Here is a 22,276-nt window from a genome sequence, read left to right as displayed (position 1 = left end):
TCTCTAAGTCCAGGAAACCCTAAAAGTAATCTAACTCAAAAGTTCCAAGATAAATCAACATCTAGACCTAGAGGCAAACACAAACACGTAGGAAACCTACTATGTAAGCGGGCAAGTGTCATCGCACGAATCAACACTAGAGTTATCCTGGTAGTCTAACTTGACCTCGACCCCCTAGTGACTCTATGCGGCACTAGTATCCTCTCATACTGATAATGCTTACTAATGATGCATGGTCGCAACCGAGTGTTCTCTCTACTCCCATCTTAGTCTGTACTAGCACTCAAGGCATGGGCGTATACATACAAAGACTCTTATTAGGTTCATTTTACTCTCATTTAGTGTAGTGTTTTCACTTATTAAACAACTTACAATGGGTTACCCTGGTAGCCACTTAGGGTCCTGACCTTCATTACAAGCCACTTCCCAACATTACGTATAGATAACCTACCCTAGGCTCATAAAAGCACAAATCAAATAATCATAATATTTCACCTTAGTCCTATACAAGTGGCTCGAAAGCATCAAAAGATAAATCATATTAACTCATCAGTTCTCTATAAGAAACTGGAAAGTATCCCAAAAATACTGATCGAAGACTCAAAATGGTTAAGTCAAGCAGGTCATAACTTTCATCCCGTTATCCCATAATAACACTGAAAACAATAACCAAGAATACAAATAAACTCATCAAAGAGCATACCAACACATTACCATGGTTGAGTTTAAAAGATCAAGATCGGTTCAGCATAATACCACAATCACAGAACTCCCAAGCCTCTAGTAGACATCCTAAAATTGGTCAACACTCTAGTCAACCCAAACCCAAAGCATAGACAACATACAGATAACATAGTGTAGGTTTCATAGTTTGGTTTGATTTTGAAAATATATTGTTGAGTTAAAAGTAAGGTTTCAGTTTCCAGTTTAACGTATGTTTCAAGTAGATAAATTTTATAGTTCACCCTTACAATTAACCCATTCTTATATTTAAATAATTGCACAATTACCCTAATTTGGTTTTAAATCCATTATTCCAAATGACTTAAGTGTAATTATTTATTTAAAATATTAAAAATAATACTCATTGATTTTAAATAAAATAATTTTCAATTTTATTAAAATTAGAATTATTAATAATAATTAAATAAATTTTTAAACTTTATTGAGCAACTTCCATTATTAATTAAACTTAATTAAATTATATTTAATTAAATTAATTATATACAATAATCATCTTAATCCTTCATTAACTATTTATTAAAAATAATAAATATTAATAAATTTATTAAATAAATAATAATTTAAATTAAATATTATTAATTTTTAATAAACAATTTTTAAAAATTAAATTAAATTACAAAATTTATATATATAAAAAAAATTACATAAAAAAAGAGCGTGTTTTATAAAGGCCCACCGACCTTAAATGGCTTGCGGCCACTGCAGCTGCCACAGGGGCCTACGGCCGCGGTAGTATTATGTACTGCTGCTGTCACAGTACCCTGCATCAGCAGCAGCTAAGCCTCTTAATAAAGGTATGGGGGGAGGTGGGGTAAAACCCCCTCCCTCATTATATATATATATTTAATTTTTTTAAATAAATTTTGTTATTTAAAACTAGACATAACCCCCCGGTAAAATCATTTAAAAAAAATAAAATATATATTTTATAAAAAGTTTCAGCATTAATTTGATAGGGAGAGTACGGCTTACTGGTCGAATATTCAATCTTAAATTTCTTTTTTAAATTCAAAACCTTTCTCGGATTAAATTCAAATTTGTAAAACTACCGAACAAGTATTCTAAGATATTTCAATCTCTACGTATACAGAATAATCAACAGGCATACTAGAAATTCACAATATTGAAACACTCGTCACAAGGAATTTTAGATGAACATTTCACTGTCACGAAGAAGACAGGAAAAAAGGAAATAACATAATTAACTGTGCGAATCAAAAAACAAGAATCTACCTAGATTCTAATGCTAAAATCGCACACCACAAAAAGATTTGTGAGAGAAATTTCTTCTCTCAAAACCTTCTCTCTTCAAAATTTCCTTTTCCAAAAATTCGCGGTCCCTTGAAAATGAACTCTTAATTGTTGATAAGGAGTTCTCTCCTAAATTCGGGATACTAATTGTGTGATCACCCGAGAGGACTCCTTGCTTACCAGTCTTTAACTTTTATTATCTTTCTTTTAATGTCTTCATGCACCTTTATTGCAATATAAAATATCTTAATTAAATTCACTTAACTTCTCTTTTTAATTAATTTATTAAATTTTATTCTCATGCATACTTAATGCAATCTTAAAATTCTTTAATAAATTAATATCTTTTTAGGCTTTAATTTATTTTTGAAATGTTAATTGACAAAATATTATTAAGTAATAATAATATTTAGCATTTATTTAAAAATGGACTCCTAAATATATTATTATTAGATTAAATAAATATTATCACGTTCTAAAATTAAACTTATAATTTTATCTTTAAATTTAATTCTTTTTATATAATTAATTTCCCGATTAATTAAATATAATTAAATATTAAAAATATCATAATAATTTTCCATTAAATTAAATCATCAATATAATCTTTTAATTAGACTTAATTAAAAGAAAAAATACCAAAGACCCATAGGACGAAATACGAAAACCCATCATAGAAAACCACATACAAGATCAAACTAAAGGGTTATAATCACGAATTTAAGTCATACGACGCATTTTGAAGGTAATCAACTCAGATACTTATCTTAATTTTCTAGGACAAATGGGTTTAATGGTTAGGATTTGGACTTAAGAATTTATCTCCCCTCTCTTACTATTGAGATAATGCGATAGGGTATGCTCATCCTGGCAATTCAGGAAAGTCGATACCCGATACTTGCAATTTGCATAAAATCCACGTCTGTACAAACACATATATACTAAGCTAAACAGGCAATGGCAGGAAGTGGTGCATTGTGTAGATCCCAACTAGTAGGTGACTACGACTCTGTTCCTTAACCACGTCAGTAACGTCATACATAAAGAAAATATACATGCACACCATACACATGCAGTATGGGGTAAGTATCCATAAGAAAACACGTATGATAATCCATCTAACTAATCATCATCAATAACTGAAATCACTATAATAATCATCACGATGCATACATGGAGTAGTATCAAGTAGTCTCATCATAAAATCAACTGAATATGAAACAATATCTGATAATCTAAAGAAAATGCTACTAATCATCAAGCATAAAACTGGCCTAAAAGAGTTCGGCAAGAATAATAAAATGCAAACGAGGGGCAGGCACTACAATCAGGAAACTTGTTGAACTAGGGAAGCATGACACAACTTGTTGCCATGAGATTAGAAGGATGATATCAGATTCAGAGGGAGTCTGACACTTCATCAAAGACAACCTTGTACAAGGAGGTCAGAAGGTTGATATTAATTTCAAAGGGAGTCTGACATTATCTCAGCAGCAACTTTGGACCAAAAAAGTCTATAGATTGAGAGGGAGAAGTTTGAGGTGAAACTCCTTGTGATACATTCTTCTCTATGAGAGAGAAGTTTGAGGTGAAAACCCTTGTTCCACCCTCTAGGAGCGGCAATGGTGGATAAACCCTTTGACTTGGTTCATGGTGGGTATTATGTGGGTTAGTACATGACTCTGTTGGAAAACATCATGAGAGGTGATGATCTTTCATCGATGTTTGTGGTGTGAGGTCACTATTGTAAGGTGACGATCTTAACAATGGCTTGACCTATTATCGTGATGGAGACTACATTGAGTTGTTGTCCCAGAATGTGCTAGAGATCATGATAACGAACGTATCATGATAGACTACATTAACTTGCTATCCTAAAATGTGTCGAAGATCATGATACTTGTCATGATGGGCTGCATCAAGTTGCCATCCTTGAGATCATGACTATTATTTGATATACTACATCCAGTTGTTGTCCCGGAGTGTGCCGAAGATTAGATAGCACATATCCTTCTAGGTTTTTACTTTAAGTCGTTGAGATTATGATGTAATTTGATAGACTACATTCAGTTGCTGTCCCAGAGTGTCCCGAAAATCAGATAACACATATCCTTTCTAGGATATTACTTTAAGTTGCTGTGATTATGATTGGTATTTGATAGACTATATTCAGTTGCTATCCCAAAGTGTGCTAGAGATCAGATAACACATATCCTTTCTAGGATACTACATATTCTTTTGGTAGGCATTGTGAACATGATGCCAATGCACATACCAAAATAATATAAGTATGATAAATATAACATAATTAATATTTCTTGTTGAATCATACTTAAGATGATAGCGAAAGATAACATCTAATTTGATGGATATATGTTGATATCCTTAAATATGCCATTCCAAGAATATCATATTGAGATGATATCTCTATATATACATGAGAGCATAATGTGTTCTGTAACAATCCTCCCTAGCTAAGAGGGAGTGTTAATGATGTAGCCTTAGTTGGTTTGAATTGATCTAGAGATTATTCTTCTATGGTTATTGGTTAATCATCAATTAGAAAAACCTTCATATATCCATTTATATATGTTATATATATACAATAGACACACACACACACACACACACACACACACATAGATATGTTATATATTAATATTGTCTAATTGATGATTAATCTATTACCATCGAGACATCTCTCTTCCACAGATATTTAAATCTGCATTTGGAACACAGAAATAATCAGGATTGTTGTTACGTACCAATATTGTTATTAATGTCATTGTTAGTCTTTATTATCATTTATTAATAACATATTAGTATTAATAGTTGATATATATTTCTATTATTTCTATTTAATATAATTATTATATATATGTGTGTGTGTGTGTGTGTGTGTGTATGTATGTATGTAAGTATGTATTTATATGTCTATATTGATATGATATATAAGATGTTTTATAATTTATATTTTAATCTTAATATTATTATATTTTTTATTTTCATATATATTATTTATCCTTTTAATATTATAAATTTTATATATAATAGTTATTTATTATTAAATCCCATCTCAAATTAGGGATATCACATATAAGATGTCTACATTATGTCAAACAGCTTTTGTGCCTTTACATGTTCCCATCTTGTCAAATAATTCTTGCAGCCTTTCTGATAAACAGTTGGCATGTGTTGTTTATGCCTCAAGGTTATTCCGTCAAATTCAATTTTCTGTGTATACTTCAACCATCACAATCCAGAAACTGACATCTCTTTGAAGAATTATGTCAAAGGGGTTGTGCCTGTCTATGAAGTGCTATTGAATGTTTCACAGGCCTTGTCTACATTTCACATCTTGCAAGCATATTTATAAGAGTATTTCAGATTATAACTTGCAGAGCTTGCTATTTAGTTTTCTTTGATGATGTCCATAACATGTTTAAGAGCTTTCATTTTGTGTAGGTTGAAAAGACAAATGTGACCAAAGGTTATTCAATGCACTTTATTCCTGCCGAGTGTATTCTTGGAAAGTCTTTAATCTTTTATTTTTTTAACAAATCCATTTTGGAAAATCTTGCGATCATCACATTCATAAAGATAACCTCCTTTCAGGCATTTCCGTCAAACAGTTCATAAGTGCATTGTTTATGATCTACAATTGTGCGCAGATCCACAAGAGCATTTTCAACTATAATACCTGTCAAAATTACCTTGTCTAGAGCACTTTGATGAATATCAATAACCTGTTCAAAATCTCCCATTGTTGGCGTGACCATAGAGGATGCTGGTAGAGTTTTTGGAATGTTGCTTTACACCTCCAAGTTGCGCTTGCTTGAATGTTCTTAAACTCTGTAGAAAAGGTTATACAGCGTTCAGTTGTAAACAGTTAGTTGCAATAACCAGCTCTTATATCGACTTCTTTGAACTGTCTCTTGACAATTGTTTATCTGTGTTCTGAGCAACTTAGACAACTTTGTAATATCACCATAGAAATATTGCAATGGCCTATTTGTGAACCAAACCCACTAAAGTTAAATGCATTGGCTTTTTTGTTAAGTTGACCAACTTATCATTGTAGTTGAAGTTGCTGATCAAGTAGTCGTTTGAGAATATCAGCTACTTTGAAAAGGAGACCAACTTTATGAGTTATCAAATATCGGCCTTTTTGCAATCTAAACCAGCTTGTCTAAATTGGTTTTGAAAATACAGCACAATGTTTCAATTACTCTTTATTATCAAATTCGAGAAAAGTTGTGTAGTTGTACAATGAACCGCTATGTAACTTGAAAAATGTAATCAAGACTACATTTCTTTGAAGGATTATCATTAAACATTTCGTATGCTACTAAATGCTTCCAAATCTTATATTTATACACAGACATCGTTAGTGATAGGGTTTTGACTACAAGAATGAGATTCTATCTCAAGATGAAAAGAGACCTAGCATCTGCAGATGATTGGAGATCTCTCCAACTAGAAGGTTACCATTTCAAGTAGTTGACACAAAAGTTGAATTTTGGCTAGTTGAAAATGGGGCCAACACAATTCTTATACTTATTTCTGTTTTGTTCCCAAGCTTCTACCCACCATTAGTAATGTTCAATGCTATCATCGGCATGCTTTTAATTTTTATTGGTTTAAAAATTTAGCTATGCCAACTTTTCATCTGCCATTTGTATGCTTATCTCTGATTTGCTTGCATTCCTGTACCCACAATTATTAATGTGTAATGTAATCATTGTCTTGTTTTTAATGTATATTAGTTTTTTTTACTTATTATGCCAAAGTTTGATCTCAATTCTTTTAGTTGATTCCTTTCACACACTTTCATAATTATTTTTTCAAGTAATAAATGTATTTGCGCCTCCCTTGCTGCCTTGCAGCACCGATCCTGAACCTAGGCCCCCAGTCCCCCAAAAGCTATTCTCCTAACCCCTTGCTTCATCATCAAGAAACTCTTTGGAACTATGAGATTAAGTCTATCCTCTAAAGAATGGCAAGGATGTTTGGCTCACTCGCTAAACATGCATGTAATTATGAACTTCTTAGTGTTATAAGACTTGTTGAGTGCTTGGCGAGTACAAGACTTGCCAAGCACGTCAAATGAGGCTACTTGCTTACTTCACAAGACTCAATGATTTTGGGTGATTCTAGATGAGTCTGCACTTAGTTTTTTTTTACATTCTTCTATAAAACATATTTATGTATGTATGTATATATATGTATGTATGCACATGTGTATATATATTTACATATGTATATATGTATTCATGTATTCATATATTTGTATTTTTATATTATATAGTTATATATGTATGTACATATATGTGTATATATGTGTGAGAGTATATATATATATATATCACACTTTTCTAAATTCACTGGCTCTCCAAGTTTTTCTTTTGTGGTATGCAATTTCCCTTTCCTCATTAGCCTCTGAACTCATTCTAAAATCACAGTTGCACATATTAGATTTAGGGTTTACTATATATAGGAATTGTCCACTTATTTAATGCTGTAACTTGAAATCCTACAACATAATTAGGGTTCATTTATAATCATAATGTGATAACATAATTGGGGTCTATTTATAATCATAATGTGATAGTTAGATTTCCTTAAATTAAAAATTGTATATATGAGGGATATAAGTTCATTTGATAGATTTTTAGAGTTAAACTTGAGAATGACCCAACCATATAAGCGATAAGGTAGGGTGACCTGATGAGGTGTCCTCTAAACCTCCTAGCCTAAACCCAAGAGCAGATTTATTTTCCCTTTTAGACTCATGCGGCCTTTTCAATACATTTGAGGTGGCATACTAAGTGTGGGGTCCTATCACCATTCTCCATCTCATCACACCTAAGTTGCTTCTAATGTTTGAAAAGACCTTTACCATGATAGTAATTGTGAGGAGCATTCACAATAGGGTGCCCCAAAGCCTGTCCTTACTAAGCCCAAAGGTAGTCCACTTTGTCCCCTTTTGGTTCCATGGGGACTCCTTTACCACAACCATGCGGACTTCTTAGTCACAACCATGAGATGGCATGCTTAGGTGGTCTGATCGCCATTCTCCCAAGTGTGTCTACTTCACTTTCCTTATCATTCTTATCATTGTTGATTACAGCAATCGGGAAATATACATAGAATCTTGTACATACTTTCTTTGTCAATTCATTATATCAGCAATATACCTATCATTAGTAAACCAGACGATTATAAAATGCATATTAGATCATTAATATAAAGATGCATATAACTCTATAGGAATGTCTGAACATAAACAATCAATCATTAAAATCTATATCTTTGAAATATACACTGTTGTCCTGCATTTTGTCACCACAAAATGTTGGTAACAGCACGAAACTTTTTCAAGTTAGTTTTGCGTTTCTTTAAGCTTGAATTTGATATTCAATTGCTTAATGTTGATCAATCGATCCATTCCAATTTGTATATCAAATCTTTTTATTGAAGGCCTTTGTCAAGTCTTTTTCGTTTTGTTTTCTGTCGAGCCTTTGCTTGATTTTTGAAGCCTTCATCATCTGTTCTTTGCTTTTGAGTTTTTGTTTGTTGGTTTTTTGTCCTTTGGTTTTGCTCATGTCATGCCTTCTAGTTTCCCCTTCGATTCGGTCTAACCTAGAGGTCAATTGGAGTTGTCAATCAAGAGATATGCCCATTTTAGTGCCTCAAAAGTGGACCTTTTTGGTGGAATAGCACGAATTAAAAATATGATGTTATATTTTCAATCTCACTTTCACTTTTTGATAAATATAACTTATATTTACTTTTTGTTATGTTTTAAGTTACTTTAACTTTAAATTTTTAACTTAAAATGACTATAGTGCACTTTATATTATAATTTTAAATTGAGTTATTTTTAATTTTTCACTTAAAGTAGCTATATAACTATATAGTTCCAATTTAATTTTTGGTTTTTAAATCAAATGTTTATTTAAATGTTATTTTTTAAACGATGTTTATATGTTATATTTTTAAATATGATAGATAAATATTGTTTATGGCCCATTTTGTAACATTTTTATAATTTTAAGTGAATTAAATGACTTAAAGTCTTCAAAAGTGGACATTTTATATGCAGTTACATGTAAAATCTATCAAAAGTGGACATTTTACATGTCACTGCATTTAAAGTTCATTTTGGTGGATCTTTTTGATGTCATTACATCAGAAGTCTATGATAAGTGGACCTTTTTGATGCTACTGTATCAAAAGTGAAGTTTTTATGCTTTTACATCAAAAAAAGTGAAATGCATTTTAAAACATGCATCCTCCCCCAAAAGGTCCGATTTTGCTTATATGCATATTTTAAAACATGCAATGGCACCCAAAAAGTGCGATTTTGATGAGATGTATATTTTAAAACATGCAAGTGATCCAAAAAGGTCCGATTTTGACCAAAAACATGTTTTAATATATGCAATGACACTCAAAAGTCCGATTTTGAAGAACATGTTTTTGCACTCCAAGAACTTGATTTTGATCATAAGTAGAGATTTTCTCAATGGATTCACATAAGATTTCTTCGATTGGAGGTGTTTTTGATTGGCAATGATTTATCTTGCATTTTAAATGGATTCAACAAGCAAAAAAAAGTTTTTGGAAGTTCCCATCTAGGGCATGTTTTTGCAGAAATAAGCAAATAAATCCATTTTTACTACATGTTTTGGCTCCAAAGCAAATCGATTTGGCTTCTTTTTGGGATTGCATTACATATTGATGCATATTTTGGTGTTTAAATGCCAAAATGTTTTGATCTTGCATCATGGAGAAACACGTTTTTTGCTAAAAATGTCCCAAGCATTTTGTTCTTCCAAACGTTGGATCTTGGAGTGTTTATAGGGCACGTATTGGCATCTTGTACCAACTTCTCCTTCATTGCTGCCTTCTCCCATTCAAATTTGTGGAAGTTTGAAAGATTCAAACATTTTTGAAGAATTTTTCAAACATTGGAACATCTTTTTCCTTCATTTTTGGCACATTTAAGTGGACTCTTTTTTTCTTGCTTTTAATTCATGCTTATCTTGCTGATTTTATGCATGTAATTGCTTGATGATTGCCACTTGTTGAAATTTTTGCCATGGAAAGTGCATTTTTCCTTTAAAAATGAAATTTTTGTTCTTTTCCACGTTTTTGGTTCTTCCCCAAGTCACAATTTTGAATTTGTGTGTTGAAGTGCATTGCATCTTGGCATGTTTGAATCACTTTCCAAAGGCATGTTTTTTCTTTTGTGTTTTGTGCTTTGTGCTTGCTTGCCGGTTTTCTCCACTTGGAGAAATTGCAAGTTCTTTCTCAAGAACTTGTTCTTGCTTCATTTCATGCGAAAGCATCATCACATTCCACTTTCCGTTTCCATGTCACAACACCTCATCTCTCACTCAACAAATGCAATTACATGTTTTCCATCTCATTTGCCATCCGTACATGCATGTAATCTCATTTTCCATCTCCCATTCTCACTTTTCACATCCATTTGCACGACATGATTACACAAAATGCTTTACGTGTAATTGCATCCAAAAGGTCCGATTTTGATTAAAGGTCACATTTTGAAAAGTCAAAAAGATGTCATTTTCATCTCCCATATACTTTGACTTCCCCTTTCCACCAAAAGTGACTATAAAACTCATTATCCCTCTTTCATCTTCCATTTCCATCCCTTCATATGCATTTGCGCCTTCGTGAGCAAATATATGTTTTTGCATCTTTCTATGCTTTCCATCTCATCCTTCATTCGCACTTCCATGTGAAGTGCATCTTCCACCTGCATTTGCATCTGATCTCACCTTCCATTTCACCTTACATGTTGCTCTTACATGTATTCATTTTTCATGCAATAATGCCTTGAAAATTCTAAGTCACTTTTGAAATCAATAGTTTTCATTTGCACACATTCTCATGCATTCCACCATCACACATTCTCATTTCATTCTGTTTCATTTTATCTTCCATATTTTCACTTCCATAACACTTCATTCCGCATTCTGTTCATTTCATTTTCATCCATTGCATATGCATATGATTTCTTCGAGATCTTTTTGTTGAATCTACCAAGTCTACAATTTGTTTTCAAATCTTTGTTCATCACAAATCAACTTGTATGGTGATTCCATCTGATGATGTATCTATGTTTTGGGATTTTTGTGTTGCAGTACAAGTACAAGAAATGTCCTCTCCGTCAAAATCCAAAGGCAAAATGAAATATCAATATGATAAAGAATTAGCTCATCTAGCTCCTTCATTAGTCATATCTATTTTGGATAACGTAATGGACACAAAGATTGGTCATGTGGACGTGGCTGATTTTTTACAGAGAGTTGAAGCTCCAGCTCGTGAAGAAATGAAGCGTATCAAGAGAAGAAACATTCACCTGGTGTCTACATTTCTTATGGCGGCCATAGAATCTGACCTCATTCTCAGATGTGCACGGTAGTTTACTCCAAAGACGAAGACTATCAAAGATGCCGATGGCAAGGTTATCATTAGTTTTGATCTTGAGGTAATTGAACAAGTCTTCAAGGTTCCACATAAAGCAGAATGTGCATATTTGACCAAAGAATCATCTTTGGCATGCTGGAATGGGCAAAAGGGTGATTGTCAGAAGTATGTCAACCTTTACTGGTTAGACAATAAGAGAAGCAACTTCCTTAGATGGCCAAAGATTGTTCATTGATCTAACTTTAAGAAAGAATATAAGGATCTCATCATTCTTTTTAGCAAAATTTGTGGCCTTAAAGATTCTACTGATTTTGAGCCATGGATGTATAAGTTCATGTTTCAAATTATGGAGAATAAAGAACACATCTTTTGGGGAGAGCTCATTAGTGCTGCTCTTTGCCAACAAATGGGCAACATGGGAACTTCGGTACCCTTCTACATGTATTCATACCTTGTTTACATTGCTGCTGCCATGAGATCTTTCTCTGGTCTTTCTATGTAATGTCCCCTCTTTAGTTCGACATGACATTGATCATGGATTTTGCCTATTCCAGACTCTCATAGGCAAATGGTGTGGAGAGAGAGTCAATTCTGCGGATCAGATGGTCATATCTTGCTCTTGAAGAAGTGTTAAGAGGTTATATTTTATTATTATGTGTTATTGGGGCCTACATGTTATAATTTTAAGTTGAGTTGCACTTTTTATTTTATAAAATTACTTTATTATAAAAAGTGCATTATAATGAGATTTTATAAAAAATGTTTCTAGAAGTTCTAGAAAAAGTGCATTATAATGAGATTTTATAAAGGATGTTTCTAGAAGTTTTAGCAACTTCTTAGAAAAGTGAATAAATAGAGGGTTGGGCCTCTCATTTTGGACATGCTTGGATTTGAGATTTCTTCTACTTCTTCCATTGTGGAGCAAATTTGTAGTCTCTTGGGTCTGCAAATTATTTGATCTTTGGGAACGAATCACTCCTTTGGATTGGCGACTTTGAGGGTGTGAAATATCACCTGAATTGTTGCATTTGAGGAGTTGGTAATTCAGCCATCTCATTTGGACTTCATTGAGATTCAGTTATAAGGGTTTACTTTGGTTGGAATAAGGGTTTCAGTTGTGCCCTAACATTTGTGGATTGATTAACAGGGTTTGTAGACACAGTTGTGCATTATTTTCAGACTGCCAGTCCAGGGTTTGGACCCACGTTTTTGCTCATAACTCCTAATTGGCTTGACGGATGAATTTCATATTTTAGGGGGTTATTCAACAACCCTAGGCACCCAGATTTATTGCTTTTGGAGTGACAAAAAACGCTGCAATATTTTTATCTAGCAGCCGTACCAGGCCGTACCTGTACGGCCCTGTCAGTTGGGCAGCAGCAGCAATTTTGTGAGTTGGTTTGGGGCAGATTGTGAGGTCTTCGTGTGGCATTAATCCAGCATTCATATTTGGCAAAATTGGAGCTATTCCAGGTGCACAAACTGAAGTTTTGATTGCCAAAATATTGCATGTTATGGATTAGAACAGTCAGCACTGTCATTGCATAAATAGTTATTTCCAGTCATTAATAACTGTTGTAAAAGTTTCGTCATTTGCATTCCAAATCTGAACTGGGTTATTGTTCATGTCATAACATTGCATTGTCAAGAGCTTGATGTATTAGAAGTGCATAGTTGTGACAGTCTCTCATTGTAATCAGTTCTATTTGCTGTCATAAAATCAGAATTGCATTGGACTTCATATTTGAGTTTCATATTGTCATCTATCTCTTAGATTGGTAGTGTTATAATCTGGAATTGTTGTTCATACATTATTGGCATCATATATTGAGGTTTCGTTGTACAACAATTAGTAATATTGCAGCCTTATTCGGTTACATGCCAACTGTTTGACAAAATTCCTAAGTCCAGTTTGAGGGTTTCAGTGGCCTTTATAGTAAGGGTCATTACATTCTATCAAAGGAGATCATTTTCAAGTTCCTGTTTGGGATTACCATGACCAAATCACTTTGGCAAATAGTAAATTTCATTACAGAAGAGTCCAAGATGCCTTCATTGGGCATTTTTGGTATTTGTTTGATAAACATTTATTTGTTAAAAGAGTATTTGATGCAGCATGGGAGAAGGTGAATCAATACGACTGTATTTTTATTTAGTTTCCCACTTTCACATACTTGAGAGTTGGATATTTCAAAGATGAGCCGTATACCTTACTTAGGTATACTATAGATCGAATCATCTTGATGGAGCTAGCTAGACAACTCATGGACGTGCAAAGTGAATAGCATGCTATGCATAGGCTTGGTTTCGGCGTTACCTTTGCTAAACCTTTGGCTATTGACAATTATTCGATCATTTTTGTGCCTAAAGAAAAGAACATGGAAGCTGAGTTGCAGTTGATCACCTTGAAGAAGTTTAAGGTAAGATTTGATTTTGATTACTGAGAGATGAACTCTCAAATGAAAAGAGCCTACACTCATGTTTGTCGTGTCGAGGAAATTTGGATCATATGAGGATAGAACTTGACATCCTTGATCCGGAGTTTCATCAAGCCGGCTTTGATAAGAAGTGCCTTTTTCTTATTCAGTTGCAACAAAAGGAAGGCACATCTATCATAGACAAGTTTCAATCCATCTTGGTAAACACCAATAAATGGTTGAAAAGTAAAGGCCTTAAAAGAGTAAATTTTAAGATGGGCTTGGATTGTGTAAGTTTTGGTTCTCCTAGCAAGAAATCACAGGCAAAGATGGTGCTTCATCTTCTGATACTAAGGTTCCCTTAAATTCAAATTGAAGGGAGGAAAATGAGCTAATTCATCTCAAATTCCTGACCCAATTCAAGAATTAGTGGAAGAATTGGAAAGAAAATCTAATAAAGGAGATTCAGATGAAGAAGGGGAAATCATGATCTTATCACCTCCAAAGCCTGGACAAGCTTGTACATCTTTTATACATGAAGAGCCTTTTCTGCATTAAGTAGATGACAATGTGGATTCATTCTCCATTGTTTTCACTCCTTCCATTCCAGTCTTAGAGGTTAATACTATGACTCTTCCTATTTCCTCTGTTGCTCCTTGCATCCCTGCAAATGAACAATATGAAAATTTTACTAGTGGTCAAGTTTTCCAACTTGATATATCTTTGATAGGGTTTGAGCTTTTCATGATGGAATCTTCTCAGCATGTTCCTATGCCTTTAGCTGTGCAAACTGAATCCTGCTCTGTTACAATGAAAATACAATCAAGATCAATGCCAATGGTCTTCATTGTATCTGCTTCTACGGATGAAGGTTTCAGCCTACATGCATAGTTGAGCAAATAAAAACGAAGAGGAGAAAAGTCGTTGTTCCTTTAGACAATCTTCCTATTAAGAAGACCAAATCCAAATCTTTGAAAGACAAGATTGTTTCCAGAATTTTGGTTGATTCAGATAAAACCAAATTTGTTGAAGTTGCTGAGCCCTTGGTAGATAAACCTATTGAGGAACTTACTCGTTCTGACTACAAGTTTACTAAAATTGAAATTGGAAAGCAATCATGTTCGAGTTGTTTGCAAGATGCTCAAGATGCATTGGCTAATGTATCGAAGAGCAATCATGAGTTGTGGGAAAAGAAAAATCAACTGAATTAGGAAGCCTCTTGTCTAAATGAGGTCATTCAAAAACAATGTTCTCAAAGTGTTGTTGTTATGTCTCAAACATCTAAAGAGAGAAAGCTGGTTGAAGCTGCCAAGTCTTGGATATAGGAAATCATTTTTGAAGGAGTTCGAGCCATCACGGAGACATTTGCAGTTCTTAGGCATGTTAAAGAGATGAATGAAATAGAGCAAAACTTAATCTCTTTATCTCAAGAAGTAGGTAACTTGAAGGAAATCCTTGATGATTGGGATGAAATGGTGAAGTTTGATTTGGATGCCTTGGTCTCATGTGACATTCTTTTGTCATGTGAAATTTTTTTCAGATTTTAAGGACTCATTGGTTACAAAGAGGAAACATTGAGGAAACTGATCACAAAGTTGCAAGTGGCCTTTGGAGATTGTCAATCAGTTGAAACAAGTGTTACTTGTGATTTGGAATAGATGGGATGCCATGTTATTGATGACTCTGGTAATCTTATTGTAGTAGAAAGAGTAAACTCAAAATATACAATCAGGATCAATGATGATGTAGACTCTGAAGACTTCGGTTTGCACACGATGAACAAGTTTGTCTTCTATAAATTCTTGACAAAACACTTGTTAGATACTATAGCAACAAATTCCAAAGTTGTGCAATTAGCCTATGCAAATGCAGTGAGAGTAGAAGCCATATCGAAGAGCATGAATTGCTGATCTTCCCACAGTGTGTGACATCATTGTCAAATTCAAGGCATTGAGAAACAATCTTTAAGATTGTTGTTTTTGTTTTTATTTCATGTTAGTAGTTGTAAAGGATGCATTACATGAAAAAGTGTAATTACATGTAATGCGAGTTACATGTATGTAAAAAAATGTAATGCGAGTTACATGTAACCCTTTATTTTTTTCTGTAGTTAGACTAGGTCAAAGTTGGTTGAGTTGCTTCCACTTTTTCCTCCGCCTTTTTCTCAACTCCTGTGCCTATATAAAGGAGTGCCCCCTCATTGTAAAATTATCATTATCTTTATGCAAGAGAGCTCTGGAGAAATTGTACTAGCAGAACTTCGTTTGTGTAAGCACTATTTTGAGAGAAAGTGAATACAAAGGAGCATTTGAGACTTAACTTTGATTAAGTGAGTTTTACTTGCATGAGTTATAAGCTTCATCTATAATTCATTTAAGTTATCTTTGATTCATTTTATCTTGTGTTCTTGATAATTGTATCTCATGAATTGAATAGAAAAGAGTTAAGAAGCAATAGGAGCCAGAGCTTTGACCAGGAGCAATTGTGGAAATATATAGCTAGAAGCTTTGTTTGTAGCTTATACTTCTTTCTTAACTCGCAAAATAGTTAAGTTATTTTTACTTTTATGAGTCTTTGTGCCCTAATTGTAAAGCTTTTCCATATAGAAGTACGAATGGATTTAGAGCCAAACCGGTACATTTTCAGCTAGCCTTTGAGTTAGTGAAGGTTTATCGGTATTATTGTTTCTAGCTCTTGATAGAAGTGTAGTTAGAGATTCATCTTGCCCATTACTTGCTCCATGACTAAGTGGATTCTTTCTTGAAAGATAAGAAGAAAGGATATTGGTAACACCCATTTTATAAAATCTCTCGACTTCTTGCTTACCTTGAGTTGATCCAAGGAACAATGGGAAGGGGGAGCCTTCCTTTTAAGGTAGGAGAGACTCTGTCTCACATGCTGTGGTTGGTCATCCTATTTTGCGACTGGATTTTTACTCTAAGCTGTCGGTTGCAAAATATCCACCCAACATACACAAAGTTCAAACAAGAATAAGCATATCAAAAAGTCGATAGCCCAAGTTATTCTGTTTTTTTTTCTTTTATACTTCTCTCAGCTGATGATGCCTTGGAGAAGTGGTTCGAACTTCTTTTACACAGTCATGCCTCTTTGTCAAGTCATATCTTCCCGCTTCTAGTAATCACACCAGTTCAGGATTAGTTGATTATGCCAATATTGCTTAATGATTTTATTTAATCTAAAGGTTTCGTTCTGCTTTAAGACTTGAGCTTAGCTGCTGACTTAATTAAATGCTCTAATAGTGATAATTACGGTATCCGTTGAGCTATTGCTGATGATAATTGATACTTCATTTAAGCACGTTGCTGCTGTTGGAAGATATTGCTGTTGTGTATCGGATTAGACCTTATGATATTGATAAGTCTTGATTAACATTATTGATGTTTGATTATTGGTCTTGAACTTTGTATGCAAACACATATTATTGCTGCTTCCATGGTCTATGGTTGATTAGTTTAGACATTAATGAAATATGGATATTGACTTTAAATAATTCATTCTTCAATTGATATATTTGTCATCACTGGAAACCGATGTCTTCTCCTTGAGTAACCAGAAAAGTTGCTGTTCTTTAATCGCTTCTTCCTAGTGATGTTCTTCCGCCTATTGGTAATGTAGTCATACGATAACTTCCACGTAACTTCCGTGCTTTGGTGATCTGCGACTTCTAGTAGCTGCCATGTATTTAACAATTCCCACCTTCATGGTTCTGTACTCCATGGTGACTAATGGGATGGACCATCTGTGTATTTAGAATCTTTGATGATTACCATTCAAGATGTTTTCAATAATGCCACATGTAGCTTTCTTAAAAGAATACCCTTAATGAACCACCATACTGTACAGTCAATGAGAACATTCAGAATTGACATTCCTCCTTATACATTGATAATGGGTTTTACTACGTCTTTACCGATGCATAGCTATCTTAATTGACATCACTGATTATTGTATGTGTTATTGTATATCTTAGTCATTGTATATCGTGTTGCATTCATCACTACTACCTATTGATATTGGATACCCAATTCTATCTCCTGCGGCATTCCTCCTTTGGTTATTGACGGGGAAGTATTCATGTATCTGTCAACTGATTACCAGTGAACTACATCAGTCATTGAGCCATATGCCATATTTGGTATAGAGTAACATGTATGACTCGTAAGATCTTTTATACATTTTTACAACTTTGTCTCTTCTAGAGTCTTCACAAAATTGTATATATTTGGATGCTATGATGTGAATAGAGTGAAGTCCTCTGCTGCTTCACACTCCTTTAGAATACCTCTTTACATGGTAGTCATTCACTTATTAGGTTTTATATTTGTAGAAAATTGGGGACATAACACGGTAATAGAGTCTTCACAAAATTGTACATATTTGGATGCTATGATGTGAATAGAGTTAAGTCCTCTGCTGCTTCACACTCCTTTAGAATACCTCTGTACATGGTAGTCATTCACTTTTTAGGTTTTATATTTGTAGAAGCTGTCTTATGAGTAAGACAGCTTCTGATGCTTGTATAGGTATCTTGTATTGGGGACATAACACGGTATGTTAGTCCAAGCCAAAAAACAGCTTGCTGAGTCTGTTGCAAACCTAAGTCTGGCAACTCTGGTAACTCTACTATAGCCATTTAACCCAAGACTTGGTTAACAGTTAATTGCAATGGGATGGTCAATGTGTCAATCTTGAAATTAAGATAAATACTTTAATTATATTGCAACTTATTTTCTTTATATTGCACATGTATATGTGCCAACCCTTGTGCAGGTTTCCTAAGTTGCGAACTTATCATCAAGGCAGGCATAAGATATTTCAGTTGGTTACTTTTAAATTACATGGTAGGGGTGTTAAATGTATTGCACAGTTGTTCCCTCTCTTTGTTAGTTTAGACTGTGTTCAGTTAAGCTCGTTACATTAATAAAAAATGTGCTTTCTTTTGTAATATGATGGGCCAAACTCAGGTAACTCTTACAATTAGATTTGCCTATTAAAATTATATGTGAGAACATTTCTACCTACATATCATGATGAAATACAAGTGGCCTTGGTAATCTAATTTCTGCTGTTATCGTTAATCTTAATCATATTCTTTTTTTTGTGGCATGAGTGAAACTCATTGCTTTCCACTTTCAAAATTTCCTATATTTTATCATTTCCAGGTATAGGATATGCACTTGCAAAAGAATTCCTAAGAGCAGGTGACAATGTGATAATATGTTCAAGATCAGGCATGCCATTTTCCTCCCTTAAGTTTTCTAAATAAGTACTTGTGAACATTCTGCTTCAAAATTTGATCTATCAGTAATGCATGAATTTTATTTTCCTAATTGTGTAGAGTTTCCTTATAAAAACATTCAATTTTATGAAGAATTGCAAAGATTTTCATTTAAGGTATTTATGATACATGGTAAGCAGGAAATACATTGCATTGAATATTCTTATACCCTTTTAAAACTAAACCTTATTCTGTAGCATTGGGAATTTGTGGGAAAAAATAGCTTAATTTTGTAAGCAGTGAACTTCATTCGTGACGGCTAGTATTATGGTAGAGGTAATGGCACTGGTAATGTTAATTTTTTTTTTCTTTTTATCCCAGCCTAGCAAGCACATGTTCCTGGCATGTGAAAGTACTATTGAACAGGGGAATACATGATTTATGTACACATGCCCTTCTGTGTTTTTTACAAGCTAGATAGGAAAGTATAACAGACAATATAATAGAACAGAATACTGCAAGAATTGCTGAATGGCTATACATGCACGTAATGGCAATTGAGAGCAATCATATGTTGTCTTTCCATTATCAAATGACTTAGAAACATCTTCTACCACCTAACTGGCCATTTTGGGCAGCATTATTAAGATATCTGAAAATGACTTTCTTGGCTAAATTACTGATCATGGTTCTCATGGAGGTTGGGGTTTGGGTATGCGGGTCTGGCAATAGTTTTTTGCTTGGGTTCTGATTTGGCATATGTATGCACATATATATTCAAATACACACAAACAAATGATATATAACTTAAAATGCAAGTGGGGAAAAATACTTGAGAGGAGTATGAAATAACTTAGAATGAGCGAAGGCATGCTTTAGAGGTTGAAATTAGGTTTTTTCTAGATTGGATGAATTGGGCTTAACACCTCTTATAAGCTGTAGTGTGCTAGGTAAACATTTTAATGTGACCATTGATGCTGGCATGACCCGTCCTTTGGTACTATGTGGGTTGGGGGGAGACTAGACCTCGTGGCCTCATGCTTTACCACATGAAGCTTTCACCAATTGAGCTAGGCCCCTAGCCCAAATTAGGCTTTTTGTTGACTTTTTGGTTTAAAAAATATATTTTATGGCATGTGGGATTCATTTTTGAGCACCCAAAGTTGTGGGTCTCTATGGGTTCTCGTGGATTCTCCTTGGGTTCCACACAATCCTTCTTGGAAGCTCGGGTTCTATGTGGATTGCAAAACCCAAACCACTAGCTGCTTAGTGATTGTAAGTTTTGCCTTGCACGGTCGAATGACATTGTTATGAATTTAACTTCAATTGGTACTTGCTCATTGATTTGTGTCCATAGATGGGATTAATGAGATGGTAGCAATTTGAACATCTTTTAAACACACCTTAGAAGATTGTAGTAGGTGAGTGGAGTTGATGGCAAGATTGCATATAGTAGAGTCCAAGGGTATTCATTCCTTGCATCCTTAAGTATAAAAAGAAGTGGCTTAGATTTGTAGGTTTAATTGCATTCTGTAAAGTTGAAAGTTGGAATATATATTGATTGCACATTTTGAAGCCATGTAATTCATAGTCCAGTTGACAAAAGTCCCAGTGAACTAGCACAAGCCCCCTTGTGGTACTAGCACACCACATCATCATCATCATTATTATCACTGAGTGAGTATCTCCCGTTTAGAAGGAACCTTAGAGTCACTTTAATGATCTTTCATGTAATCATAGCATAATTGGTGTCTTAATTCAAGAAAGGATTGAATATTGATGTTTCATCCTTAGTTACAAGACTCAAACTTGCCTCAGACTCGACAATTTGTGTTTGGGCTTGGGCTCAGACTTGACGTTCAGACACAACAAGGACTCGACAAATCAAAAACCCAAAAAGTTCAAATATTTTTAAGGATTTAAAGCTTTTTTTATGAATCATGTAGTCAATTAACAATGAACATCAAATACACAATAATTGAGATAAATGGAAGCTACTTTGCACACATACACAAGTTTACTAGATGATATAAGTATAAATTCGAATTTCTTAAGGGAATAAGTTAATAACACATTAGAAATATAAAGTGTCATTGTCAGTTGTATACAATATTCATGGAATATGAAATCCATGGAATCAAAAGTTCAGAATATATATCAAAATAAAAGCTAGAGACAAGAAGGCTAAGGTTCATACTGGCCTGTGTCTTCCTTCTAGTACACCTAAGATAGGTCATGGAAGATTCTACAATCATCTTTCCTCCTTGTGTTTGAGGCCCAACCTTAGTGGTTTTCTCATCATCCTCACCCCCATCCTCATAATCCTCATCATCCTCATAGTTAGAATCCGTTCTCTCAGCCTTAGGGTCCTCTGCTGAGTCTCCTCGCGCTCTAGCCTCCTCTTGGGCCATCCCTATTGCCTTTGCGTCTCAATCCACATGATCAACCCTTTCCAAGTCTTCATAATTGAAGACAAGATCATCAATCTTAGTGTTCAACTCTACTTGTGTATCAACCTCCTCTAATATGATAGGAGATGTGTTAGTGCCCAAGATTTGTTTGTGACAAAGGCAAAGGTTCTAATAAACAAACACAAGATCATTCAACCTTTTCACTGCTAACATATTGCACTTCTTCAAGTGTATATGCTCACATAATGTAATGCCCTGTTTCCTAGAATAGAATTTAATAAATTGTATAAAGGAGTAAATAAAATAATATTAAATAATTAATGCAGAAACATCTTGGGTGTAAGGGCAATATTGCATCACCCAAAAGATATTTCTATTTGTAGTCTTTTTCAATAAGGGTTGTTTCAATGCAGAGTAGCTTTTTTTAGAAACTTACTATTTTTAGTAAGTTAGTCATACGAACTCAAAATGTTCTGATTTTACTGGTGGAGGTTCATCTTAGTTATGTTAGCTTGCTAGTTGAGTTTCATTTCCATACCATATGTATTGGTGAAGTTATTGAGGATTTTTTGTACAAAATCTTCAAGCTCAATTTTGAAGGCCTTTGAGGCTTCAAAAGGAGGTTGAACCCTAACTATTGAAGAACTAGGATTGCTGCAAGTGTATTAGCACTGCCATTTATCTTGGTATGTGTTTTCCAAATGCAGATCCAAGGTATATAAATTGGAGTAGAAGAGACATGTCTCTTGAAG

At 34.0% G+C, this 22,276-nt stretch overlaps 1 protein-coding gene across 2 annotated transcripts in view; it reads left to right on the top strand.

The window, feature by feature from the left end:
* Positions 1-22,276, top strand: part of LOC149553396 (chlorophyll(ide) b reductase NOL, chloroplastic-like) — a 238,735-nt gene that overhangs the window by 32,852 nt on the left and 183,607 nt on the right. For both annotated transcript variants that reach the window (XM_089788860.1, XM_089788859.1), the window contains exon 2: positions 19,058-19,126. In XM_089788860.1, the coding sequence (XP_089644986.1) occupies positions 19,058-19,126 (69 nt within the window). The remainder of the gene's footprint in view (positions 1-19,057; positions 19,127-22,276) is intronic.

The sequence above is a fragment of the Cupressus sempervirens genome, chromosome 6 (genome assembly GCF_028749045.1).
Source record: "Cupressus sempervirens isolate cs-2001-9-10 chromosome 6, ASM2874904v1, whole genome shotgun sequence".
In the NCBI taxonomy this organism is placed as follows: Eukaryota; Viridiplantae; Streptophyta; class Pinopsida; order Cupressales; family Cupressaceae; genus Cupressus; species Cupressus sempervirens.
The sequence above is the reverse complement of the archived record's forward strand: the minus strand, read 5'-3'. Positions and strand labels throughout refer to the sequence as shown.